General features: G+C 41.2%; 1 protein-coding gene across 3 annotated transcripts in view; it reads left to right on the plus strand.

Moving 5' to 3' along the window:
- Nucleotides 1–1150: 1150 nt before the first annotated feature.
- Nucleotides 1151–21090, plus strand: part of GOLM1 (golgi membrane protein 1) — a 35204-nt gene continuing 15264 nt past the window's right edge. Inside the window, exons 1-4 of one of the 3 annotated variants that reach the window (XM_050329769.1) lie at nucleotides 1151–1280; nucleotides 6804–6977; nucleotides 9877–10056; nucleotides 20638–20692. In XM_050329769.1, coding sequence (XP_050185726.1) covers nucleotides 6849–6977; nucleotides 9877–10056; nucleotides 20638–20692 — 364 coding nt within the window. In that variant the 5' untranslated portion in view covers nucleotides 1151–1280; nucleotides 6804–6848. Of the gene's footprint in view, nucleotides 1281–1454; nucleotides 1462–6803; nucleotides 6978–9876; nucleotides 10057–20637; nucleotides 20693–21090 lie in introns of those variants that run through there. The other 2 variants (XM_050329771.1, XM_050329772.1) reach the window with 2 other exon arrangements.

A 21090-nucleotide genomic window follows, 5' to 3' on the forward strand; every position in this document is an offset into this window, starting at 1 on the left:
GCCACAGTAGCCAAAACCACCTAAATACACCAGCACATGGCCTCCACCTTGCAGTTCTTTCTGGAGCTACTATTGCTATGGAAGCCTTGGACTTCCATAGGATTTCATCTTAAAGTAATACTCCCAATAAAGCTTGAGGACTTGGGACTTGGGTGTTACAGATGCTTAGACTACAATAGTAAAAAACTTCATTTCATCCACTTAAGTCAGATGTTCAAGAGAGTCATATCTTCAAAGGTAGGATCCTCAAACTCTACAATGCATGATTTTGCATGGATACGACTTTTCCAGAGTAGACAGAGATGTCTGGCAATGTAAGTTACCGGTGGTGAAAAAAAGGAATGTTTTAAACACTGAATTTCATTGTGCACTGTGGGAAGTAAGACTGCTGTTGCTTGGGATCTTCAGAAGTAACAGTGTAGTAAAGTAGTTGACTTTACTCTCACCAATGCATGTTTAATGCCTTTCTTGAATAGTTTGAATTTTCATGCATCTTCTGTGTGATAATGATCTTCTGATATTACTTTCAGTAGAAGTGTCTAGAGGGGTAATCTTATAACTGCAGAAGCCAAACCAGACACATAGTGCAAATCAATGTCTGGCTTCCTGGCTGGTGCCATCGAGATGGTTTTGGCTTTGGTGGCAATAGATTGTAGTTTAATGAGTGTAGCCTGTTAGGGAGGGATAAGATCCACCTGTTTAAAAAGGGCAAGAGAATCTTTGGCAGCAGACTGGCCGATTTGGTGAGGCGGGTTTTAAACTGAAGGACTGGAGGGGTGGGGTCCAAAGTGGCAATGCTCATGCCATTGCTTCCTCCTGGGGAGTAGGACATGCCAATCGGTGCGGCGACAGATGTTCCTCTGCTGCCTCTCAAGATGAGAATCATAGGGCTAGCAACATCCGTCTCTGATTTCGGATGTTCGGCTTCTCCTACGCGTCGCTTTCCAGAAACTCAAGGCCTAGAAACGTGGAGCTCAGCTGGAGCGCTGCTGGAGCCGCGCGGGCTGGCAGTGCAGGCTGCAGGGCTGGGCTGGGCTGGGCTGGCTGCCCTACCGCGGGCGGCTGAGCGGCTCCTCGCACTGAGTGCCACCCCTTGGGCGGGGGCTCCGCCCGACGGGGAGGGGCTGGGCCGGGCCGGGCCGGGCCGGGGCTGCCCCTGTGGCCGTCACGGTAGCTCCGCGGCCCGCCCTTCCTGCTGTCCCCGCCGCAGCCGTCCCTGCTCGCCGGGGGCTGCGGGGGGCGCGGCGCTGGTGTTGCCTTCCTGCCCGGTGCACGGCGAGGTGAGGCGCCCGGGCCGGGCCGGGTGGGGTGGGGTGTGAGGGTCCTCGGGCCGCGGCTCTGCCCGGCGGGGGCGGCGGCTCCGTGGCGGGGCGTGCGGGGAGCGCCGATGCCGGCGAGGGGCGGCCCGGGCGGGCTCCGCCCCGAGGGAAGGTCCCGCTCGGTCCGGTTGTGCCCGCGGAGGTACCGGGACGGCTTGCCCAGGCTTAGCTGGCGTCCGTACCTGATAGCATTTAATGATATTGCATTTCTTGTTTCTTCAGCCAGCCTTCCCTCTTCAGCCCTTTTATGTATCGGGAAGCGTCTCGCGCCAGAAGCGTCTCTGAATGTTGGTAGCGGGGGTAGAAGTAGTAATGTCAGAAAGGGATGCAACAGTGCAGGTGTGCGATGGTATCTCCCGGCTGCCCTTCCCGGGGAGCGTCGGACTCGGTGGTCTTCCGAGGTCTCTCGCAGCCAGGGCTGGGAGAGTGTGACCTGGGAGTGTGTCCGCCGACGTAGCCCGGCAGCAGCCTGCTCCCGGCTTTCCCTCCCCGTGGGCAGAGCTGTGGAGATCTTACCCCTGCTTGTGGGGACTGACGGCTTTTCACAAGTTCGTGCCTCCCGAGACCTTCCTGCTTTTGCTTGGAAAAGTGTTACCCTCAGCTCCTCAGAAATTTTGGGTTGACTGTTCGGTACACAGTGAAGATTTGGTTTGTGTTCTGCACCCAAGAGATTTGCCTTGCTTTGCTTTATTGGATCCCTTGCCAGCTTGAAGGTGGGATGAGTTGATCAGGTTTTTAATTAATCTTGCTCTTGAGTTGATTCTCTTTGAATGGCCTTGCATCTTAACAGCACTTTACTCTTAAGGAATTATTTGTAATGTTGATAGTTTTATTCTCCTGGGAGAGACCTACATATTTTACAGTGAAACCATATGTGTAGTACTGCTGTGGTGGAGAAATGGTAGCAATTGAGTAGGTTTCCTAGTCTTTGTTTAAGGTAAGTGCGTGTCCTGTTACTTGTGATACTAAGATAGGAAAAAAATACTGGCAACAAAATATTTTCCTAAAAAGAATTAAACAGTCTGATTAACTGTTGAAAAACTTCTGCTGTATGTTTGCTTGTTTAATTTTGTTTTCATGCACAGTATTTGCAGGTGGTGATACTGTTTTTCACAAGTACACATAGGCAGCATACCCAGAAACTTTGTGCGGGTATTCTAGAAGATTTTGTCAAGTTATCTTTGATTACCTAATTTCTGTCATCAGAATAGATACCTACCTTAAACCTCTGTTTTGCCACACCTTTTTTGGGAATTCCCTGTAATCAGATAAAGGGCATCGAGGGTGTTTGGTTATTAGTTTCTTGTAAAGTAGTCATTTGAAAGAAGAGATACTTCTTGAGCTGAAAAATAATTAATGGACAAGTGTTAACAGTCACCACCACCACCCCCCCTTTGAACAGTGCTTTTTTAGTTTTTTCATAGTTTTCTGATCTGTTACTTCTAGTTTAAAATCTATTAGAAAAGCAAGACATAAGATCTGAATTGATCTGAATCAAATGGTTATTCTTGAGCAGGATGAGAGTGCAGTTGCTGAAAGTGTTGTGGTGAAAATTCCCTTCCCTTCCTGTTCCTGTGAAAAGTGTGACTGGTAACTTGGGTAAACAGTGACTCAGTGACTTTCTGTGGCATCCCTGTTTAATTTTTTTTTTCTTTTTTTTTTTTTTTGGTGGTTGACACTTTAAAGTGAGCCAATCATCCGAAGTATGGGAGTTTGAATAGTGGTTGTTGCTGAATGTTTCAGGGTGTGGTGGTTTTGGGTTTTTTTCCTCTGCAGTTTGTAAGTCTCTGTGAAAGGCTTGAGTTCAGTATACAAACTTTAAATCTCCATTGGAAAAACAGTGTTGCTGCAGAGGATGGTAAGAAGTCCATATGCTGTGTTTTGTGACAGTCTGTGCAACCTTGCAAGCATAAAGGTTGCTGCTAGCTGTAACTGCTTCTCATCATGTGGCTGTGAATAGTGGTACTTGGGAGTAAGATCCCATTGCAAGTGAGAATCAACAACTGTATTTCTCTTTCAAGGATAATAACTACTGTGTATTAACCATTTATAAAAGTAAAGAGGTTTTGACTGATTTTTGTCGCCACTCCATTTCCACCCACCTACAAACCGTCATCTCTTTTTTTTTAGAAGACTGGGCAGCCAAATGTTTTCTCTCTGATTCACTTTTTTAAGAATTTTTTTCTTTTTACAGTTTCATTTAACTTTTTTTTTCCTTAATAAAACCTAGTTTCTAGTAGCTTTTAGTCTGATTTAGCCGTGTCTGGGTGTAACTAAGTTGTTAATGGAGGAGGTTTTGATTAGCTTGCTTGGTTAATATAGTATATTTCTATTCAAGCAGTCAGACATAGGAATTCTATGACAATATGTGGAAAAAAAAGGCAAATTCTTCAAGAATCTCACTGGGAAATTGGAGAGGAATCTGCAAAAGATGGGGATAGCACCATGTGGGGGGCCCTCAATGAGAGGAGGTTTCCCCATCCTGGGCTGGTCTGATCAGGATGGGGCTGTGTGTCCTCTGTGCTGTGTGTTAGCCTGGTTAGCCTGTAGGTCCTTGTTGTTTGGGGTTGTTTTCCTTCCCCCCCACTCTGTTTATGGCCCTGCCTTTCCAAAGGGCTTTTTCTAAGGCTTGGTCCTTTTTCAGAGTTCCAGGTACTCAGATCTCCAAGAGGTGTGTCTTCACTTTTCAACGTCTGCTGCAGCTGCCCTGGCTTATGTTGTCTTTGTACCATGCAATGACTGGGTGATGGAGGAGGAAGTTGGTAGGCAGGTGCGCTGCTAGGGGATAAGGGACCCCTTTTACTTTCCTGCTTGCTGTGTGCCTATTTAATTTTTCATCTTTTCCAGTTGTTCTTGCTCAGCAGGTTTTACAGAAGCACACAGAGCTGGACCCTGAACTTGGCTTTCCTTCCTGGAGTCTGAAATGCACTATTCTGCTCTGTCTTTACTTCTAAAGTCTTAGTCTTGAGACTTGTTCAGCAAGGTTGTTAGTTTTCTGTAGTGGAAGACTGCTGGATACCAGCTATCATACTTCAGCTGAGTACAGTAAAAGAAGGAATTGCTCAGACTGATAGTGTGTTAGTGTGGGAAGTAAAAGTATGCTATGTGGTAATTTGCTTGAATATCTTAGAGTCTAAAACACCTCCCTTTTGATGAAGCACACTATGTTGGCAAAGCAGGATGAAATCTGCTGTTCAGAAGTCAGGAATTTTATGCATATGCTCATTTTTTTTGTATGTTGTGGACATTGGTGAAAGATGGATTCCTTCATGTTCAGAAAAATTACTTTTTTATGCATAAAATCAGAAACATATTTTAATTTCAGCTGAAATAACTGTGCCAGGCCAGATGTTTCCTGGAGAACAGCATGTGCAAACACATTTTCGTGTAAATGTACTTACTGAGCTGATTTGCTTATCTCTCCTCCAAAACACGAGTGCATGTATCCATGAAAGAAAGTTAATCAGTTTTTTATTTTAAATTGATGGTAGAAGGAATATCAATATTGCAACTGAGGTAAAGTTTTGGGCCTGCTGTTCAAATGGAAGATCCTTCCGTGTGTTTCATCTCCTTCCTCTTCCTTTTTCCTTTCCTTCTGTTCAGTATAAAAATGTATTCCTAATTAACATAAATTATTTAAGGACAAACAACACTGGATTTTCTAGAAAGAGCAAAGTCAAACATGCTTTAGTGAAATCAGCACTTTCTTTTCCTGTTTTTTAATAGCTGAAAACAGCAGAAAAGGTGGTGATGCTACCAGAATTGTGTACTCTCTAGGTGTATTGGCATTTCTTTAACAAGGTTTTGTGCCTGTGCCTTAAGCTGAATGGTGAACAAATCATTCTCCCTTTGAACGATATAATTGCTTTCCCTCTGAAAATTTTTGAGGTAAATATCTAGTCCCATATATTTATCCAGTAGATAAATTCCAGTGCAAGTTGTTACTACTGATAATGTGGACTACTTTATCTATTTCTGTCAGCAGTAAGGAATATACCAATTATATTATTCAAGGAACATTTGGAATGATGCATTATGTCTTGCAGTGCTGTGTTTAGTAATTTTTCTGTGTTTTTGAATATACCAACTAACACTCTTACAGCAAAGAACAGGATACGAATAACTTCATGACAGGTCCTGATACACCTTTTTTTTGAAATATAGTGTTTTATTCTGGTTATGCAGAGGTAAATCAGTTCTCTTGTCTTTAGCTAATGTCGTGGTGCTGATCATCCCCTTTGTCCTGCTCTGGAGATCTGTGGTGCCTGCTGACTGCTGGCATCACACTCTTCCCCTGTGTTTATGGTGTATATCCACATGTAAATCCTTTGAGAGTTGCTACCATTTAATAACTTTTAAAACATTGCAACCTGTGCATTGCATCTGTAGGGCAGAAATTGGTTTACTTAAGAGCATCACCTTGAGAGACAGTACAATATGGTAATAGTAAATCTACCCATTTTATATATAACTAGTGTCTTGTGATGCATCCATATTTGCTGTCTGTCTTTTATCTTCTGTGCTCATTTTTGCTGGCTTTTGTCTGCAGGAATACAGAAACAAAAAAGGTTAATCTCAGTTTACAAGGGAGCAATCTACTAGAAGCTGCGACTGAGAGTCGCAGTGGAGTTTGAGGATTCATTGAGCTAGGTGCTGTTATGCTTATTAGGACCAGAATTTGCCACATAATAAGATGAATGTGGCCTGTTAGAATATAGAGAATTGCAATTACCCTTTGCCCCTGCTTATCTTTTAAGATGGACTGTTTCTTAGGAATAATGTAAGTCTCAAGAGCGACTAGTAGAACCCCTGGTACTGCTCATTCATTAAAGCAGGTTATTTATTTTCAAAAAGGTTATTTATTTTCTGTTAGGAGCAAAGAAAGCAGCTGAGGATCAAAACAGAGAAACTTAAAGCAATTAAATGTTGAAATCAATGGCGTGTCTGCTAATATTTTTATTTATTTTTATATTATCCTTAAAAAAGTTTGGTTCAATTTGACTTACTTATTCACAATCTTGGAGCCACGAAGTTAACATAGTATTATCAGAGGAAAGAAGTTGAAACTGCCTAATTTTAGGAAGCAAAGTGCAAATTACTTCTCAAACAGCAAGACATAAGTTAATTTTCTCACTAAATTAGGTAACAAGGAATCTGTCCTCTGTCTGTAGACCAGTGTTGTCTAATTAGCTTCTTGGGTGAAATATATGATAAAAGAAAGGCTGGTTTGTTCTTTTTATTACAGATTTTCATTATATTGTTAGGTGTATTCAAGACATTCCCCTCAAGACCATGTGAAGCTTTATGTACAAACTGATAGTATTTCTTTGTCTTTCAGATGGAAATACCTAGGTAGTACACCTTCCTTGCTGGGTGTATGCCCATCAGCTGAGAGCTGTTGCATTACTGCTAAGAAAGTTTTGTTGTGTGTATAAAATAGCTGTAGTGGAGGATGTAATATAATGTGTCCTTTTTAATTTGCAGGTTTCCACACTTGTGGTTCTTTGGATTTGTTTTTTTTTCTTGGAAATGGTAGGTCTAGGAAGCAGCTGCCGAGGGATGAAGTCTCCACCACTCCTCATGGCTGCACTCGTGGCATGCATCATTGTTCTGGGTTTCAATTACTGGATTGCAAGTTCTCGCAGCATGGATCTGCAGGTAACTTTCCTTTTGCTCTGCATGTTGTTTTGTACTTTCATGGTTAATAAACATAGTTCACAAGAAGGATGCTTCCCTTGCGTATGGCAAGCCGGGGGCTTCAGCTTGTTTTAGGAACTTTCACAAATACTACAGTTGTTGCTTATCAGTAGTAGTGGGAGATGGGGATAATGGGATGAGTGCCTATTTGTAGGTGAGAGGGACACAAAACTTGAAGACCTGCGTATATATTACTTCTACTCACACAAAGCATTCAGCTGTCTTATGCTATTTCAGTTTAAATGCTGTCCTCTGTTTTTTCTTCTTAACTGTACATTGAGACTGGCAGTCCATTTTTAATGGGAATGAGCGTTCATTTGCTCAGTTTGCTCATCTGTCATGGTTTCACTGCAGTTGGTAATGAAGCCCCACGCAGCTGCTCATCACTCCCCCACCACCAGGATCAGGGGGAGAATCAGAAGGGCATAAACTGGAGAAGTTGTGGCCTGACATAAAGACAGTTTAGTAGGGAAAGTAAAAGCTACACATGCAAGCAGAGCAAAACAAATAATTAATCCAGTGCTTCCAATGGGCAGCAGGGTTTCAGCCATCTCCAGGAGAGCAGGGCCCCATCACATGTAACAGTTACCTGGGAAGACAAATGCCATCACTCCAAATGTTTCCCTTCCCCTTCCTTCTTCTTCCCCGCACTCTAGATGCTGTGCATGATGTCAGTGCTCTGGAATATCCCTTTGGTCAGTTTGGGTCACCTGTCCTAGCTGTATCTCCTTGCAACCTCCCACATACCCCCAACTTCCTTGCCAGTGTGGCAGGGTGAAAAGCAGAAAAGGCCTTGGCTCTGTGTAAGCCCTGCTCAGCAATAACAGAAACATCAACCCTATGTTCAGCACAAATCCAAAACGTAGCCCCATACTAGCCACTGTGAAGAAAATTAACTTTATCCCAGCCAAAACCAGCACACTCATCTCCCAAGATTTGTTGTCTTACATGACCCATAAGATTGTATGTACACTTTCCACGAAATACAAGGAAATCTAGGTTATTCAGTGTCTAAAAATCTGTATTTGTGTTTGTTAGTAACCTTTCTAAAGGAGGACGCACAACTCTTATGGAATAATTACCTGCTATTTTTGTAATGGTAACTACAGTTTTTGTTGCTGTTGCCTTTCTAGAGCATTTATTCTGAAGTAGGCTGTGTGAATCAAGTTTCTGCTTTGTGATGATTTGTGCAGGATGGATTTTTTTTTCCTTTGTTTTTAGCAAGCAAACCTAAAAGGGTTTTTAGTAATTAAACATGGCTGATGAGAGTTTTTATCAGTGAATTTGTACCCTCATTGTAACTGAGCTGAATTCTAGTATTGAATTGACAGCTGAAGGGGTTGAACTCCTGTTTCACCTCACAGTGGGCACTGTTTAAACAGGACACTTGTCTCTGGCCGTGTGGTTAATGGTGTGTTTTGACTTTCCCTTGTTGTGACTTATGAGGCTCTGGTCATCCCTTGCTTTCCCTTTAGTCAGTGTCCTCAGGGTGGTGGCTACCAGCAGGTAATAACTACGTCAGTACCACAGAAGTTTTGCTGCACAGCTGTGTAGCAGCTGATACTGAGAAAAAAATGCCACCATCCTTGTTTAATCTTGACCTCAATAACCTAGAGATATAAGGTCATTTTTAATGTTATTTATGTACTGTACTATCCTGTACATTTCTGCCAAAGTTAGCCTGGAAATCATTTCAGTTCTGCATGGTCATGAATTCTGAATGGAATAAAAGCATAGCTGAGGGCACGGATGGAGCTTCTAAAGCGCTCTGTCGATCCATTTGCTTGTTGGCAAGACTTTGCAGCTATTATGACTGAAATAGAATTAATGCTTTCCTTTGCTTTTGCAACTAAACTGCAATTCTTTTTTCTTATTTTTTTCTCTGCCTCCTCTCCCTTCTCTTGCTTTCTGTGGCAGAGAAGCAGAGTAGGGCCACAGTATGGAGCATTACTGGGGTGTAAGAAGATTTTCTTGGAGTCTTGGAACATGCACAGTTTCTGTTCTATCTTAATTTTTAATCCACCTGGAATCACCAGGCCTTTTTATCTGGGTATATTCTGTTGATATCCTCATCCTCCTGTATGTCTTTGTACTCCTCATTGTTGCAGAAGAACAACTGTAACGCAAAGTGTTTAGAAACCATCCTACAAAACTAAATTGGTGCTTAAAAAAATAGCTCCTTTTTTTCCCTCCCCTTCTATGTTAACATCAAGCTTGATTCCTCAGCTTATGTCTCTGTGTTTGGATGTCCACTATGTGATAGTGTTGAATTTTCTTCTGATTGTCTCTGTTCTTCGAGCAGTCAGGAAGAATGATGATTTTCTGTTTCTAAATTGAATTCTTCTCGTGTGTGTGTTTTGTGTAATAGCTATATGTCAGTTGTTCATGTAGAAGTTGGGCAGTGTTGTCATCCCTCTGCTCTTTCCTAGGTCTTTCAGGAAAACATATTGATTTGAGAGGTACGTTTTCATTTTGAGCTAGTTTAGGATCGACACTGGGAAGTGTAGAGATGTCAGAATTGTATGGGTTGAATGAAAATAATTGTTTGGCCTTGTACTTTGGAAGGATTGTGGACTGTAATTTTTTTTCTTTTTTTTTTTTAAGCTCAAGTACTGAGGCAGCTTTCCATTTTTATTTTTAACTGAAATTTTGACAGTCTCTACAAAATATGCTGTACTGTTAATTTACATGAAACTGGGGAGATATGTGTCTGTGTGTGGGGTAAGTATCCCTGTCTCAGTACTTAAATTACATGAGCATTGTTAGAGCTGTGAAACTTGCTATTACTTGAATATATTGGAAGAGAGTCTGGCAAAGAGGAAGCATTTCTATTGTCTTTGGCTAATCTGCTTTTCATCAGAGTCGAGTCATGGATCTGGAAGGCAAAGTCCGGAGGGCGGCAGCGGAGAGGGGCGCTGTAGAGCTCAAAAAGAATGAATTCCAGGGGGAGCTAGAGAAGCAGCGACAGCAGATTGACAAAATCCAGTCCTTGCACAGCTTTCAGATGGAAAATGCCAACAGAGTACATCAGGAAGAGAAGGTAGGGCTTTTTCTAGCCACAGTTTTTCGTGAGACTGTGAATTACCAGGGCAGAATTACCCTGCAACAGAAAATGTTTCTCACATGTTCCAGCTGATGGGCATACAGTCAGTGTTGGTATGGCAAAACATTTATGTGTCATATTATGATATTTAGAAAATGAACATCAAATGCATGTTATAGCATTTGCTGTGTAATATATGAAATACTAGAAGCTGCAAGTAATAGCACTTCTGACTAAAACCCCTACGTCCTCTGTAAGTCATGGTTACCAACCTTGGATTGGCCTCTGCCTTTCTTTCTTGTATACTAATGTTTTAGTAATTAAAGGAAAGAGGAAAATGCACCAAGATATACATTTGTATTACCAAATACATTTGTAAGCATAAATGGTTGTTGTTTATTTCTAAACGCATTACAAATTTTGTAATTGGCCTTCTGTCTCCAAAACTCAGTAGTGCTGGGAAGACATGAGAAGGTTAGACTTTCATGGCAGAGCTCCTGACCGTACAGTGTTGCCAGGGAGACTGAAGCCCTTTGTGAAGAGTGTGAAGTTAGCTACTTAAATAGCAGTGTGTACAATTGCTGCTGTGTAGTATCTTGCAAACTGTTTTGTTGTGTGTATTCTTGCTGTTGCTGATACCATTTTGAACATGGTTAATAGTCATTGATATCACTTTTCACCCTGTTAGGAGAAATATTTAGTTGAAAGTATTCAGTTGCTTCTTCTGTAGAACCTCTTGACTGAATTTTTATAGATCAGCTTTCCATGACTATTACTTCCAACAGGCTGAGCAGACACAACACATGACAGTAGTAGGTGTTATTCAGGTAGTGAGTTGACCATAAGGGAATGGTTTGCTGCTCAAAACTTGTGGTGACTGAGCAAAATATCACCAGAATAATCTTTGAAGGATTTAGAGGAACAAAAGTTGAGTAAAAGTGAAACGTGGAGTATGCACATCAGTTGTATATATCTTTATTTTAAAATAATTTTTACTCAAAGTCTTAAAAGAAATACTAACCCAATTCTTTTTACCTCTTTTGAGACAAATATGTTTCTTTGATGTCTCTCTTCTCTTTGGGTTCAGTCTTTGCATATAGTTAAAAAAAGATGAGGTATAGTTTGTCTGTTTTTTACTGTCTGTATTTATTAAAAAGATATCCTAGGATAGTCAGACAGCATTTGAATGGGTAATCTATCTTGTTGTCACTTCTGCCTCCAAATATTGGGTGTTGCCACTGGGTGCTGTGGCACTTTTTTGTGTTCTACATCTGCCTTGCAAGGACTAAAAATGCATGCATGAGTGGGGAAAAAAACCCCCAAACCAAAAGATTCAAAGTCAGAAAAGGGCAAATGTAACAGTATTATGCTTCCTTTTCATAAGTAGATATAGCCAAAGTTATTAAAAGACACTGGAAATATAATTGCTGGCCACAGAGCTCACAGCCAGGCTAGCCAGATGGGTGGATGTTGAGAGATTGTGACAAGAGCTCATCTGGCATCTATACCAGGAAAAGTGGTGAAAAGTGTTTTACAAAACCAGAACTGCTGATGGACATGGGGGAGAATGTGGTAGTCTGGGAAAGAGTCAAAGCAGCTTCTGGCAAAGAAAGTCTTTCTTCTGAAGTCTCTTGGAGTTTTATGCTGAATGAATCAGTGACAAGGATGAGGTAGACAAATGAACCACATTCACACCTGAAATTGGAAAAGTCAGTATGCTCATAGCTTGTGGAGATACTAAGCAGCCATGCAGTAACACAGCAGTTATCTCAGAGGTGAATGATAAGGCAAACATTACAAAGAAGCTTAGAAATACACTGGGTTAGTTTTTGTACTGTGGGGAGATCACTGGAGTTTTGGAGTGCTGGGAAAAGCACGGAGAGGAGAACAAGGAGGATAACCAAAGCTGTGCCGTAGTTTTTCTACAGGAATCCACTATGTAGGTTACAGGCTGGACAAAAGTCAGTGGAGGAGGGCCATCATAGCCATCTCCAGGATCCCAATAGGATGTGTTTGTGGCTAGGAGAGACATGGCAGGGTTGTTCTCCATCCACTGATGGGCTTCAAATGCCATCATGAATTTGTAGTTCAGACTGGGCAGAAGGTAGTGCTCTTCAGGCAGTAGATGTTGAAGATGCAGTTCTGTGACATCCATAGTATGCAGTTGCAGTGGGTCTCTGTAGGTTAAAAAGCAACTGGAAAACCTGGGACAAGCACCTATTCCCCCCCCACCCCAGTACCAAGATGTTTGTTCTGTCTTAAAACATTTCTCAGCCAGAAGTATCTGCTGCTTGGAAAATACTGTGCTTTGTGGCTGCCATGGAATTCATTTGGCATTCCTGTGTTAGAGACAGGATGCTAGGAAGGGTGGATTTTGGGGCCAGTCGAGGAGCCCATTCTTTTTAAGTGCTTTTCCATCACCCTAAAATACAATTATTCAGTAATGAAACAGTCTATGAAACTTTCTTTGAAACCCCAGGAGCCGATGCTTTAGGAAGCATAACATGAAAGTGGTGCACTGGACTAATTTCCTGTTTTCTGCATTTTGTGCCTGGAGAAGTGCATGTCTGAGGAGCCTGAAGTGGTAGGATGAGCGTATATGTGCCTGTGCACCACTTTGTGTCAAATTCAAATTTTGTTTTTGTTGCAGCACATGTGCAAATATTCTACACGGGTGCTGTTTGTTTTCCAACTCTTAAATTAAGAGTAGAGAGAGTTGTGTTGCTGGGAACCTGTGTATGTGTCGAGGTTGCCATCAGCCAAGTTGTTATGGGTTCACCCATTGTAATTTAGGAGTTCCTCTGTGTCGTGGTTTTGCTCTGGGTCAGTTTGCTTTCACACCCTCCACACAATTACTGTTAGCTGAGAGAAGGTTTATGCAGTCAAAAGAGACTGGATTTGGGGAAAATAGTATGAACATTTATTACTAGCAAAATAAAAACTACTAAAGAACTACACCTATAACAATTCTACTTAAGTAAAAGTGCTATGTATTTACAGAAATACTTCTCTCCCCTTTATATCAGTCCAAGGAGGAGAAGCAGTCCTTTTCTCCATTCTCAGAGCTCCAGGTCTCTTCAATAATTCTGCAGCACTCTTGTCGCAGCTGGGAACTCTTTTTCTTTTTCTCTTGCTCTGTGTTGGCCTCCAGGGCTGGGCCTACCCCCTTCCTGGGCTAAGACTGGAGGCTGGGGGTTACCCAGGTCCTGAAGGTTTTTTCTTCCATAGACTTGCAAGGGGACACTTGCCTACCATGGATATTGTTCCACAGGGTCACAGGGGATAATGGCTTATGAGTCCACCCCTGTTTCCCTATGGAGGTTCCTCCCCACAGGAGAACAGTCCTTGATAGACCTCTCCGGCATGGGTCTAGCTGGATCCCACACGTGGATCCCAACATCCCTACCCAAGCAGTTTTCTGCTCCAGCATAGGTTTCCCTCAGGGTCACAAAATCTTCAGTAGCAGCATGGATCCCTCTCTCAGATCCCAAGCTTACCTGAGCCATCTTTTGCTTTGGCATAAGGCTTATCCCTTCAGGGTCATAAATCTTCAACAGGACTCTGCCTTATCTCAGTCCTTTTCATGAAGTCTCGGCTTCCTCATGCAACTTACTCTAGTGTAGGCTCTTCCACAAGCAACATGGAGTCTCCTTACCCCAACAGACTTCTACAGGTGGCAGGGATTATTCTTTTAGTCTTTTCCCTCTGAAGGGAGGGAGTGAAAGGGGGGAGAAACAGGCCCCCCTTTGCACTTTTCTTCTCTCTCCTCCGGCTGCCAACTTTGAACTTGGACATTTCATTATCTCTTTGCTGGAATTTCTTCTGCAGCGTTTCTCATCCAAGCAGTCAGTCCTTCTTTAAAGTTTTTTTTCTGTACTCTCTTACATGAGAGAAGAGGGGCTTCAGTGCTACACCTACCCCAGCCCAAGCCGAGGGAGGAGAGGGCCTGGCCCCCACCTGGGGCTTGCTCCTCTCCTGCATGGTTACTGCTCTTAATTTCAACTGTGCCACAAGCCTTCTCTTCCATTTCCTTAAATATATAATTAACAAAGGTGTTACTGAGAGTTTTGATTGGCCTTTTTGTCCAGAAATCCACCTGGATAAAACCATCCTCAGCCCCAGGGGCTGGCTGGTTGGGCAAAACCACGACACTCCGATATGGTGGGAGTGAAGAGAGGGAAAGCTTAGTTCTCCTCACTAATGACCTTTGTCTGAAGAAGCTGCCTAGGATCGGAGGTTATTCCACAGAGGGATGTGGAATATAAGAAAAGACTGTTTCTGAGTGCTCTTTTGTTTCTTTGTATCTATATCCATGTAGAAGTGTGTATGGAATCCTTGGTTTTCAGCTCCATGGATTCCAGTGGAATCTGAGATTCTGGAGAGGCAACTAATGAATTCACTCTTTCTGGTTATGGGAAGGTTGCTCCTTGAACTGAACTTTTTTTACCCTGTAAGGATTAGCAGCAAGTATTTACCTATTCAGGGAGAATAAATGCCAATCCAAATCCTCGGTCTCTCAACTCGTTTTGCAAGTAATACAAACTGTATAACTAGCTGGAGAGATCTTTGAGTCATAAATGAGATTTGCTTAGTTCTTGTGGTTGTTCATAAACAAAAATAAAAATGCTTGCAGCAGATATGTAGGAATGAACAGTCTCTCTCAAACCCTCCACGTTTTCAGAGAGAAATGATGGTTTTTCTGATTATAGAAGAAATTTGTATGCAAGGAGACTTCCACAATCTGGCCTTCTTAGCAAAAGCAACTTGCAAGTAACATTTGAGACCTGTCTTATTTACAGTTCATCTCTATGTCTTTTACTCTGCTGATAAAATACAAAATAATTATGCCACTGATTTAGTTTCATACCAAACTGCTACACCAGTAAGGTACTTGCCCTGTTAAAGTCGTTGCCGGTGGCACTGCAGTAATCACTTCGAGTTAAATCTGCCTTCTTTTGAAGTAGAACTGTCTTTGTGCTACTAAAAGGTGAGGGCATAAAAAGTAGGAGGTAATCTGAGCCTGAAATACCCTTTGGGTTCACCTTTCACTGAGGCAATGTAATTCTGGAAACCTGCTGTTGTAATTATTCTCTTAGGTCAGAGTATGTATAAAACACTATTGTCACTAGTTTGCTTTTAAAAAACCTGCTTGAAATTTTAAGGAATAGTGTAGATTTAGGAAATGGCTTTTGGAAATCTATACAGAAATAGAATGAAGAGGTCAAAAAATCTTACATGAACACTTGATAACAACAGATTGGGAATCGGGAGTGCAAAAGGGCTGTTTCCAATCTGTAAGCAATTTTCTGAAGAACAACACTCTCTGTGGTTGTTATTCAGGACTTGTAGCTACTGGGATGTACACAGCTACAGCTGTCTCATTGAAGAGCATATCAAGACAACAATATGTGTAATATCTCTTACCTTTAACTGAAAGAACATGCTTTTGCAGTCGGTGATTTTCTTTGAATTTACAAAATTCTTCCTCAGCCCACGTCTTGTTTTACTGAGGAGAGGGGCCAGGGTATGTATGTTCTCTGTGAAACATGCTTAGTGTTTTTTAACACAGGCCACAGCTGCTCTCTAGTCCCCTCCCTCTGGGAAAATTTCAATTCCCAGCACAGTCTTCTGAGACAAAAATACCTATTGGTATGCAAGGAGTCAGCTCTACTCAGAAGGAATTATGGTAGTCAGCAGGGAGTGAGAAGAAAACCTTCTGTGAAAAGGAAAAGGTGCCTATGTGTGTTTTGGTTTTTGTTTGTTTTTTTTTTTCAAACCAAATAATCTTGCATATTCTAGCTTTAGAAAGGCTTTGAGGAATGTCCCATACTTGCCATAGCATGATCTTACTAAATTAGCAAGGGAAATCAGTCTGATTACTCATAACTGGTACAGCAAAAGTCTAGAAGACCACCTCTGTTCAAAATGTATCTTCCACAAGGTGGGGAGAAGCAAAATCATCATCTGAGACTTGCTGCACTGTAGGCACCCTTAGAGTGGGAATTTAGATTATGTGTAGTTTAAGAGTTAACTACTGGAATGTTTCTACCTCTTCATGGCAAAATGAATGGACAAAAAGAAACGCAAAAGGTACCTTAGATATATTTGTACAAGTTTTATGTTAAGGTTCTCATATCATAGGTTTTTGTTTAGCTTACATTGCCTATTATTGCCTATCCTGAAAGTCTTGTAGGTGTACAGGGCTTATTTTCTCCAATGCACTTGCTGGTGCACTACACTCATAAAAGTAATTTCTTTTTAATATGTGTTAGTTTCCCCTCTCTTCTGCTGAGAGTGTAAGAAGTTGTTAACCTTGCAATTTTGGTGGTTTCTGCAGTTTTGAGGGTTGAACTGTACCATGTCATGGTGCACATGTCTTTGGTGACAAAAAAGGAGAGTCTAGATTGCTTGTAGCATAGGATGTGAAACAAGTTTGAGTCTCTGACCTTTGCCAGGATCACTTTTTAGGAAGAGAGCTGGCTTTTTGGGTTTGGGTTTTGTTGTCTGGGTGGGTTGTTAGTTTGTTTGCCAGGGTTTTATAATTGTTTGGAAATTTTTGGAATTTTGGAACCAATTTTGGAAATTGATTTGGTGGGATTTTTTTACGTTTTTTAAGGATGAAAAAAAGTCTGCAATTTTTGAATGGAATTCAATTCAGTGAAAAATAGATTTACATTAACAATATCTCCTCCAGTTTGGGCTTGAAATTTATTTTAAGTCTTTCTTCAAATGATGTGCCTCTACTAAAGTATACATGAGTGTGCAGCACACAGACCAACCTAAAAGAGAAATATTTCTTAGGAATCTTATTTATGAACTTTTGTCCCCACATACTAATACGTAGTTAGCCATTAATCTCTTGGCCTAGAATGAAAAAGCCTTGTTGTGGCTCGTTGCCATGGTTTAACCCCAGCTGGCAACTAAATACCGTGCAGTCAGTTACTTGTTCCCCACACCTCTTGCTAGATTTTTGAAGAAAACACGTGGCTTGAGATAAGAACAGTTTAGTAACTGAATCAAAATCAAATAACAATAGTAATGAAAAGGAGAGAGAGGAATAAAACCCAGGAGAAGCAAGAGATGCACAGTACAGTTGCTCAGCACCAGCTGACAAATGCCCAGCCCATCCTCCAGCAGTGATCAGTGCCTCCTGAACAGCCTCCCCAGTTTGTGTGCTGGACATGACATTCTGTGGTGTTGAGTATCTATCCCTTTGGCCAGCTGTCCTGGCTGTGCTCCCTCCTGGCTTCTTATGCACCTGCTCACTGGCAGAGCATGGGAAACTGGAAAGTTCTTGACTCAGGGTAAGCACTACTTGGCAACAACTAAAACATCAGAGTGTTACCAACATTATTTTCATGCTGATGCCAGCATGGTGGTGGGGAGCAGTGGGACCATGCAAGACAGGTCTACTCTTTTTCTTTGCAGTAAGGATTTAAGTCAGTTTGAGTTAATCTTACTCTGCTTCTCCCTGATTAATTATAGATGTCTGTTTCTGTGTGTATAAATCTTAGCCTCCCATCTTGCTTTATTCACAGTTGGTTTTGTTCTTAGCTGCTGAATTACTGATCCTGTGGCTCACCTTTGTCTCCTTTGTGCTATATTTGTAAATGCAAAGCCCTTTTTTTCTTAGGTGTTAGTTTTAAAATTAGTGTTTACACTCATCAAGTTCTTTGCTGTTTTAATTCTTTCTCCTGTTGCAATATATCATGCTTCTATATGCAGCACCTACAATCAGTGTTAGAAAGCACGTGTCAGTTTGGTGTACTTGGGTTAGCTTGATTTATGATTGCAGCAAATGCTGAAGGAGTAATTGTAGTAATTCCTCCAAGGAATATTTTTATGGAGAATACTGTGTAAGGTGTTAGTTGGATCAAATGCATGTACAATAGTCCAGAGTATGTGCTCAAAACATAGGTTTTAAAATATTCTCCCTCACATGTATTTCTGCGTTATGTTTTTGGTTTTTTTAAAACAGTAATTTTAACTTTGTGTTTCTTAAGTGGAATATGACTAATGCAGACATGTTCTATGGTGAATAATAATGACAAAATCTCAGTTGTCATTAAAAAATTTGCTATACAGTTGGAGCAAGATTTTTCCCTCACTGCTGGTGGAAGTGTGACACTTGACTTTTGGTTTCTGAAGACCTGCTGTCTACAACATTGTCTTCAATTAGGATTCTGATTTCTGTCTCTGTGGCAGTTACAGGGACTTCTGTGCAAGACATATTTGCAAATATAACAAGCTGGCTCTGTTTCGGAGTAATTCTGTTACAGAACATTGGATTTTGATATGGTGATACAGTTATTTTCCAAAAGCTGGATTTTCAATTCTGGGTATGGTAGCTATTGTTTCGTGGGCTGATTGAAGTTTAAAATGTGAGTTTCTTTCTAGACCTGAGTATTGGCATGTGTCTGGTCAGTGCTTGCCAGCAATTTTCTTTCTTGAACTGCATAAAAACCCAAGAGAAAAAAAATGTTTGCTTAATTCACAGCCTTGACGAGAAGATTGCTTTAACACTGGAATGACAGTCAGATTGGAAGCTGGCAGTTGCAATATGTTTCTGTAAATTATTAAACAGTATTTCCTGCTCAAGTTAAACAGCTAATCAGATTTTTGTTATTGTTTTTCCTTGGACCCTTGCCCACACATTCAGTGAGGTAGCTGTGGCATTGCCAAAAGAAAGTTTTATATGCAATCCAGAAAGACCAAGGCATGCTTTTTTTCCGCTGTTGTGATTCAAAGAGCAAGTACATGGCAAATAATTCTTCTCACTTCAGCTACTTACAGTTACTATTGTCCAAATGTGCAAAATATTTGACACTTGTCTGTTTTGCTGCCACATAAGCACTCCTGGTATTTGGGAGTGTCATTTTAAGAAAAAAAAACCCACAACCAACAGAGCTCCACTGCAATAAAACCTCAACCAACCAAACAAAAAAACCCCTCAAAACCAACAAACAAAAAAAACCCAAACCACAACAAACTGTAGGAACATAAAATTGCTATATTATACTGATTTTTCTGGTCTTGACAGTTTCTAGTAACAACCAATGATGTATACCCTGGAGATAATAATCACGGAACAACCTGGCTACATTGTTCATACATTAGCAAAACTTGGAAATTCCACTGAAACATTAGCTTCCTTTCCCCAATAAACCATTTTTTATTTACCTGTCCTATGGGAAAGGAGAGGGAGATATGTTAAACGTATATGCTGTTATTAGTGTTACTTAGTTTTCCTTTTTAACAAGGGAGCAAGACCTTTGCTCTTGAGGTTTTACAGTGGTGTTCACATACCAGCTGTACATACAGAACGGTGTAGAAATACTTGGCAACAGGTGAATGACTACCTCTGTGAAGTGGGACTCTTTAAAGGGTCAGCCAAAGACGAATCTCCCCTTCTGCTGGATCCTAGCCCACTCAGATTGATTGAACACTGCACTTCAGCTAATCAACTCTTATTACTGTAACCTGTGTGAGAAAAAGCACTGATGGTGTTGTCAGTGTTTCAGGGTGACTTGGGCACAGAACGGATGCTGCTGTTTCTTTGCAGTTGGGTGGTGTGGACATATGTGCACATCAGTACTAGAGCAGAAGCTTTGTGAAACTGGGGACTTGGTATATCCTGATCTGGGATGCATGAACACTGAGGTTTCTCAGGACAAGGATAATGAGGAAATTGGCACTGAAGGCTAAGAAGTATTTTCCTAAGACTGAACTGGATTGTTTCTGAAGAATAGGTGCATTTCATTTTTTTTGTAGTCTTAAGAACTCTTCTGCACCACACTTGCTAAATGTTAAATATGAATTTGAGTTATCATGATATCTTGCTCACAGCAATTAATTTAATTTAGTCTTGACTTGGTTCTGTCAGTTTTCAGGTGTTTTGGGGTGTGTATGTATATGAAATGACGAAGATTGATGAAAGAATGGACAAAACGTTCCTATGTTGACTGCCTTTTCAGAATGAGAGAGAGAGCAAAGTGAGGGAGTGGAAGAAGACCACTCCAGCATAACAGCAGTGGAGAGGATAGTTAGAAAAGGCATAGAATGCAAGGGCTTCACATTGCTCTTGTGAAGTTCCTTTATGCTCAATCATTATTGCTTTCATAGCTCATCTTTGTATGCCTGAATGCAGGTGTATTGATTCCTGAGTGAGAGAGTAATTGATAGTGAGCTGTACTATGCTGTATTCTTCCTTCAAGAGATAACTACAGTAAATCTGACTGTGGTAGCAGTTGTGAGATTAAAGTACAATAAAGCAGAAAGCAATTTTAGTATCTTTAACTTCATTTAAAGTCTTCCTCTTCGCATCTGTGCAGTGGTATGTTCCCCGTACCCACCCCCCCCCACCCCGTGGCCCCTTTAGTGGGGAATCTGGGTTAAAGTGAATCTTTGCTGTTTGCAATAGTAGACCTCTAAAACAGCTAAAAGTTTTTGTTTGACTGTAATGCAGCACTTCACAAAAAAACCAGATCATTACATTTGCTTTGATAGGTGTTGTTTTTAATATTAATGGTAATGCAAATCCTTTGCCATTAAAACACTTTTTTGTTTTGCTTCTTTCAGGCAATACTGCTGAGTAACATCACAGTAAATGATCGATTGATTCAGAATCTGCGAGGTATGTTGTAATACCCCTGTGCATCTCTCTCGTACTGTTTTTTAGGCCCTCTGTTTTTAAGACTTTCATGTTTCTGGGGTTGTCTGAGAATGCTGCCTTTCTTCAAGTCATGGGGGTGGTGCAGGAGCTGCAATGATTTAGATACCTCTTCTGCATAGTTCCAGTTAAGTGAAGTGTGAGAATAATCTACCTTGACTATAGAAGGATTTGACCATGTACTATTTCTGACTCTTACTATATAAAGTAATACTGAATAAAACTAGATTAATGTATTTATACTCTATTCTACCTTTTGCAGCATATTCTTGTGTTTCTCCCTGGAGTGTTGGGTCACGCATTTTAGCTCTGGAGGAATTCACAAATGCCTGTATTAAATAAGAAAACTCAGTCTAATTCAT

The sequence above is a fragment of the Myiozetetes cayanensis genome, unplaced genomic scaffold, assembly GCF_022539395.1.
Source record: "Myiozetetes cayanensis isolate MyiCay16 unplaced genomic scaffold, myiCay2020 scf4, whole genome shotgun sequence".
Taxonomy (NCBI): domain Eukaryota; kingdom Metazoa; phylum Chordata; class Aves; order Passeriformes; family Tyrannidae; genus Myiozetetes; species Myiozetetes cayanensis.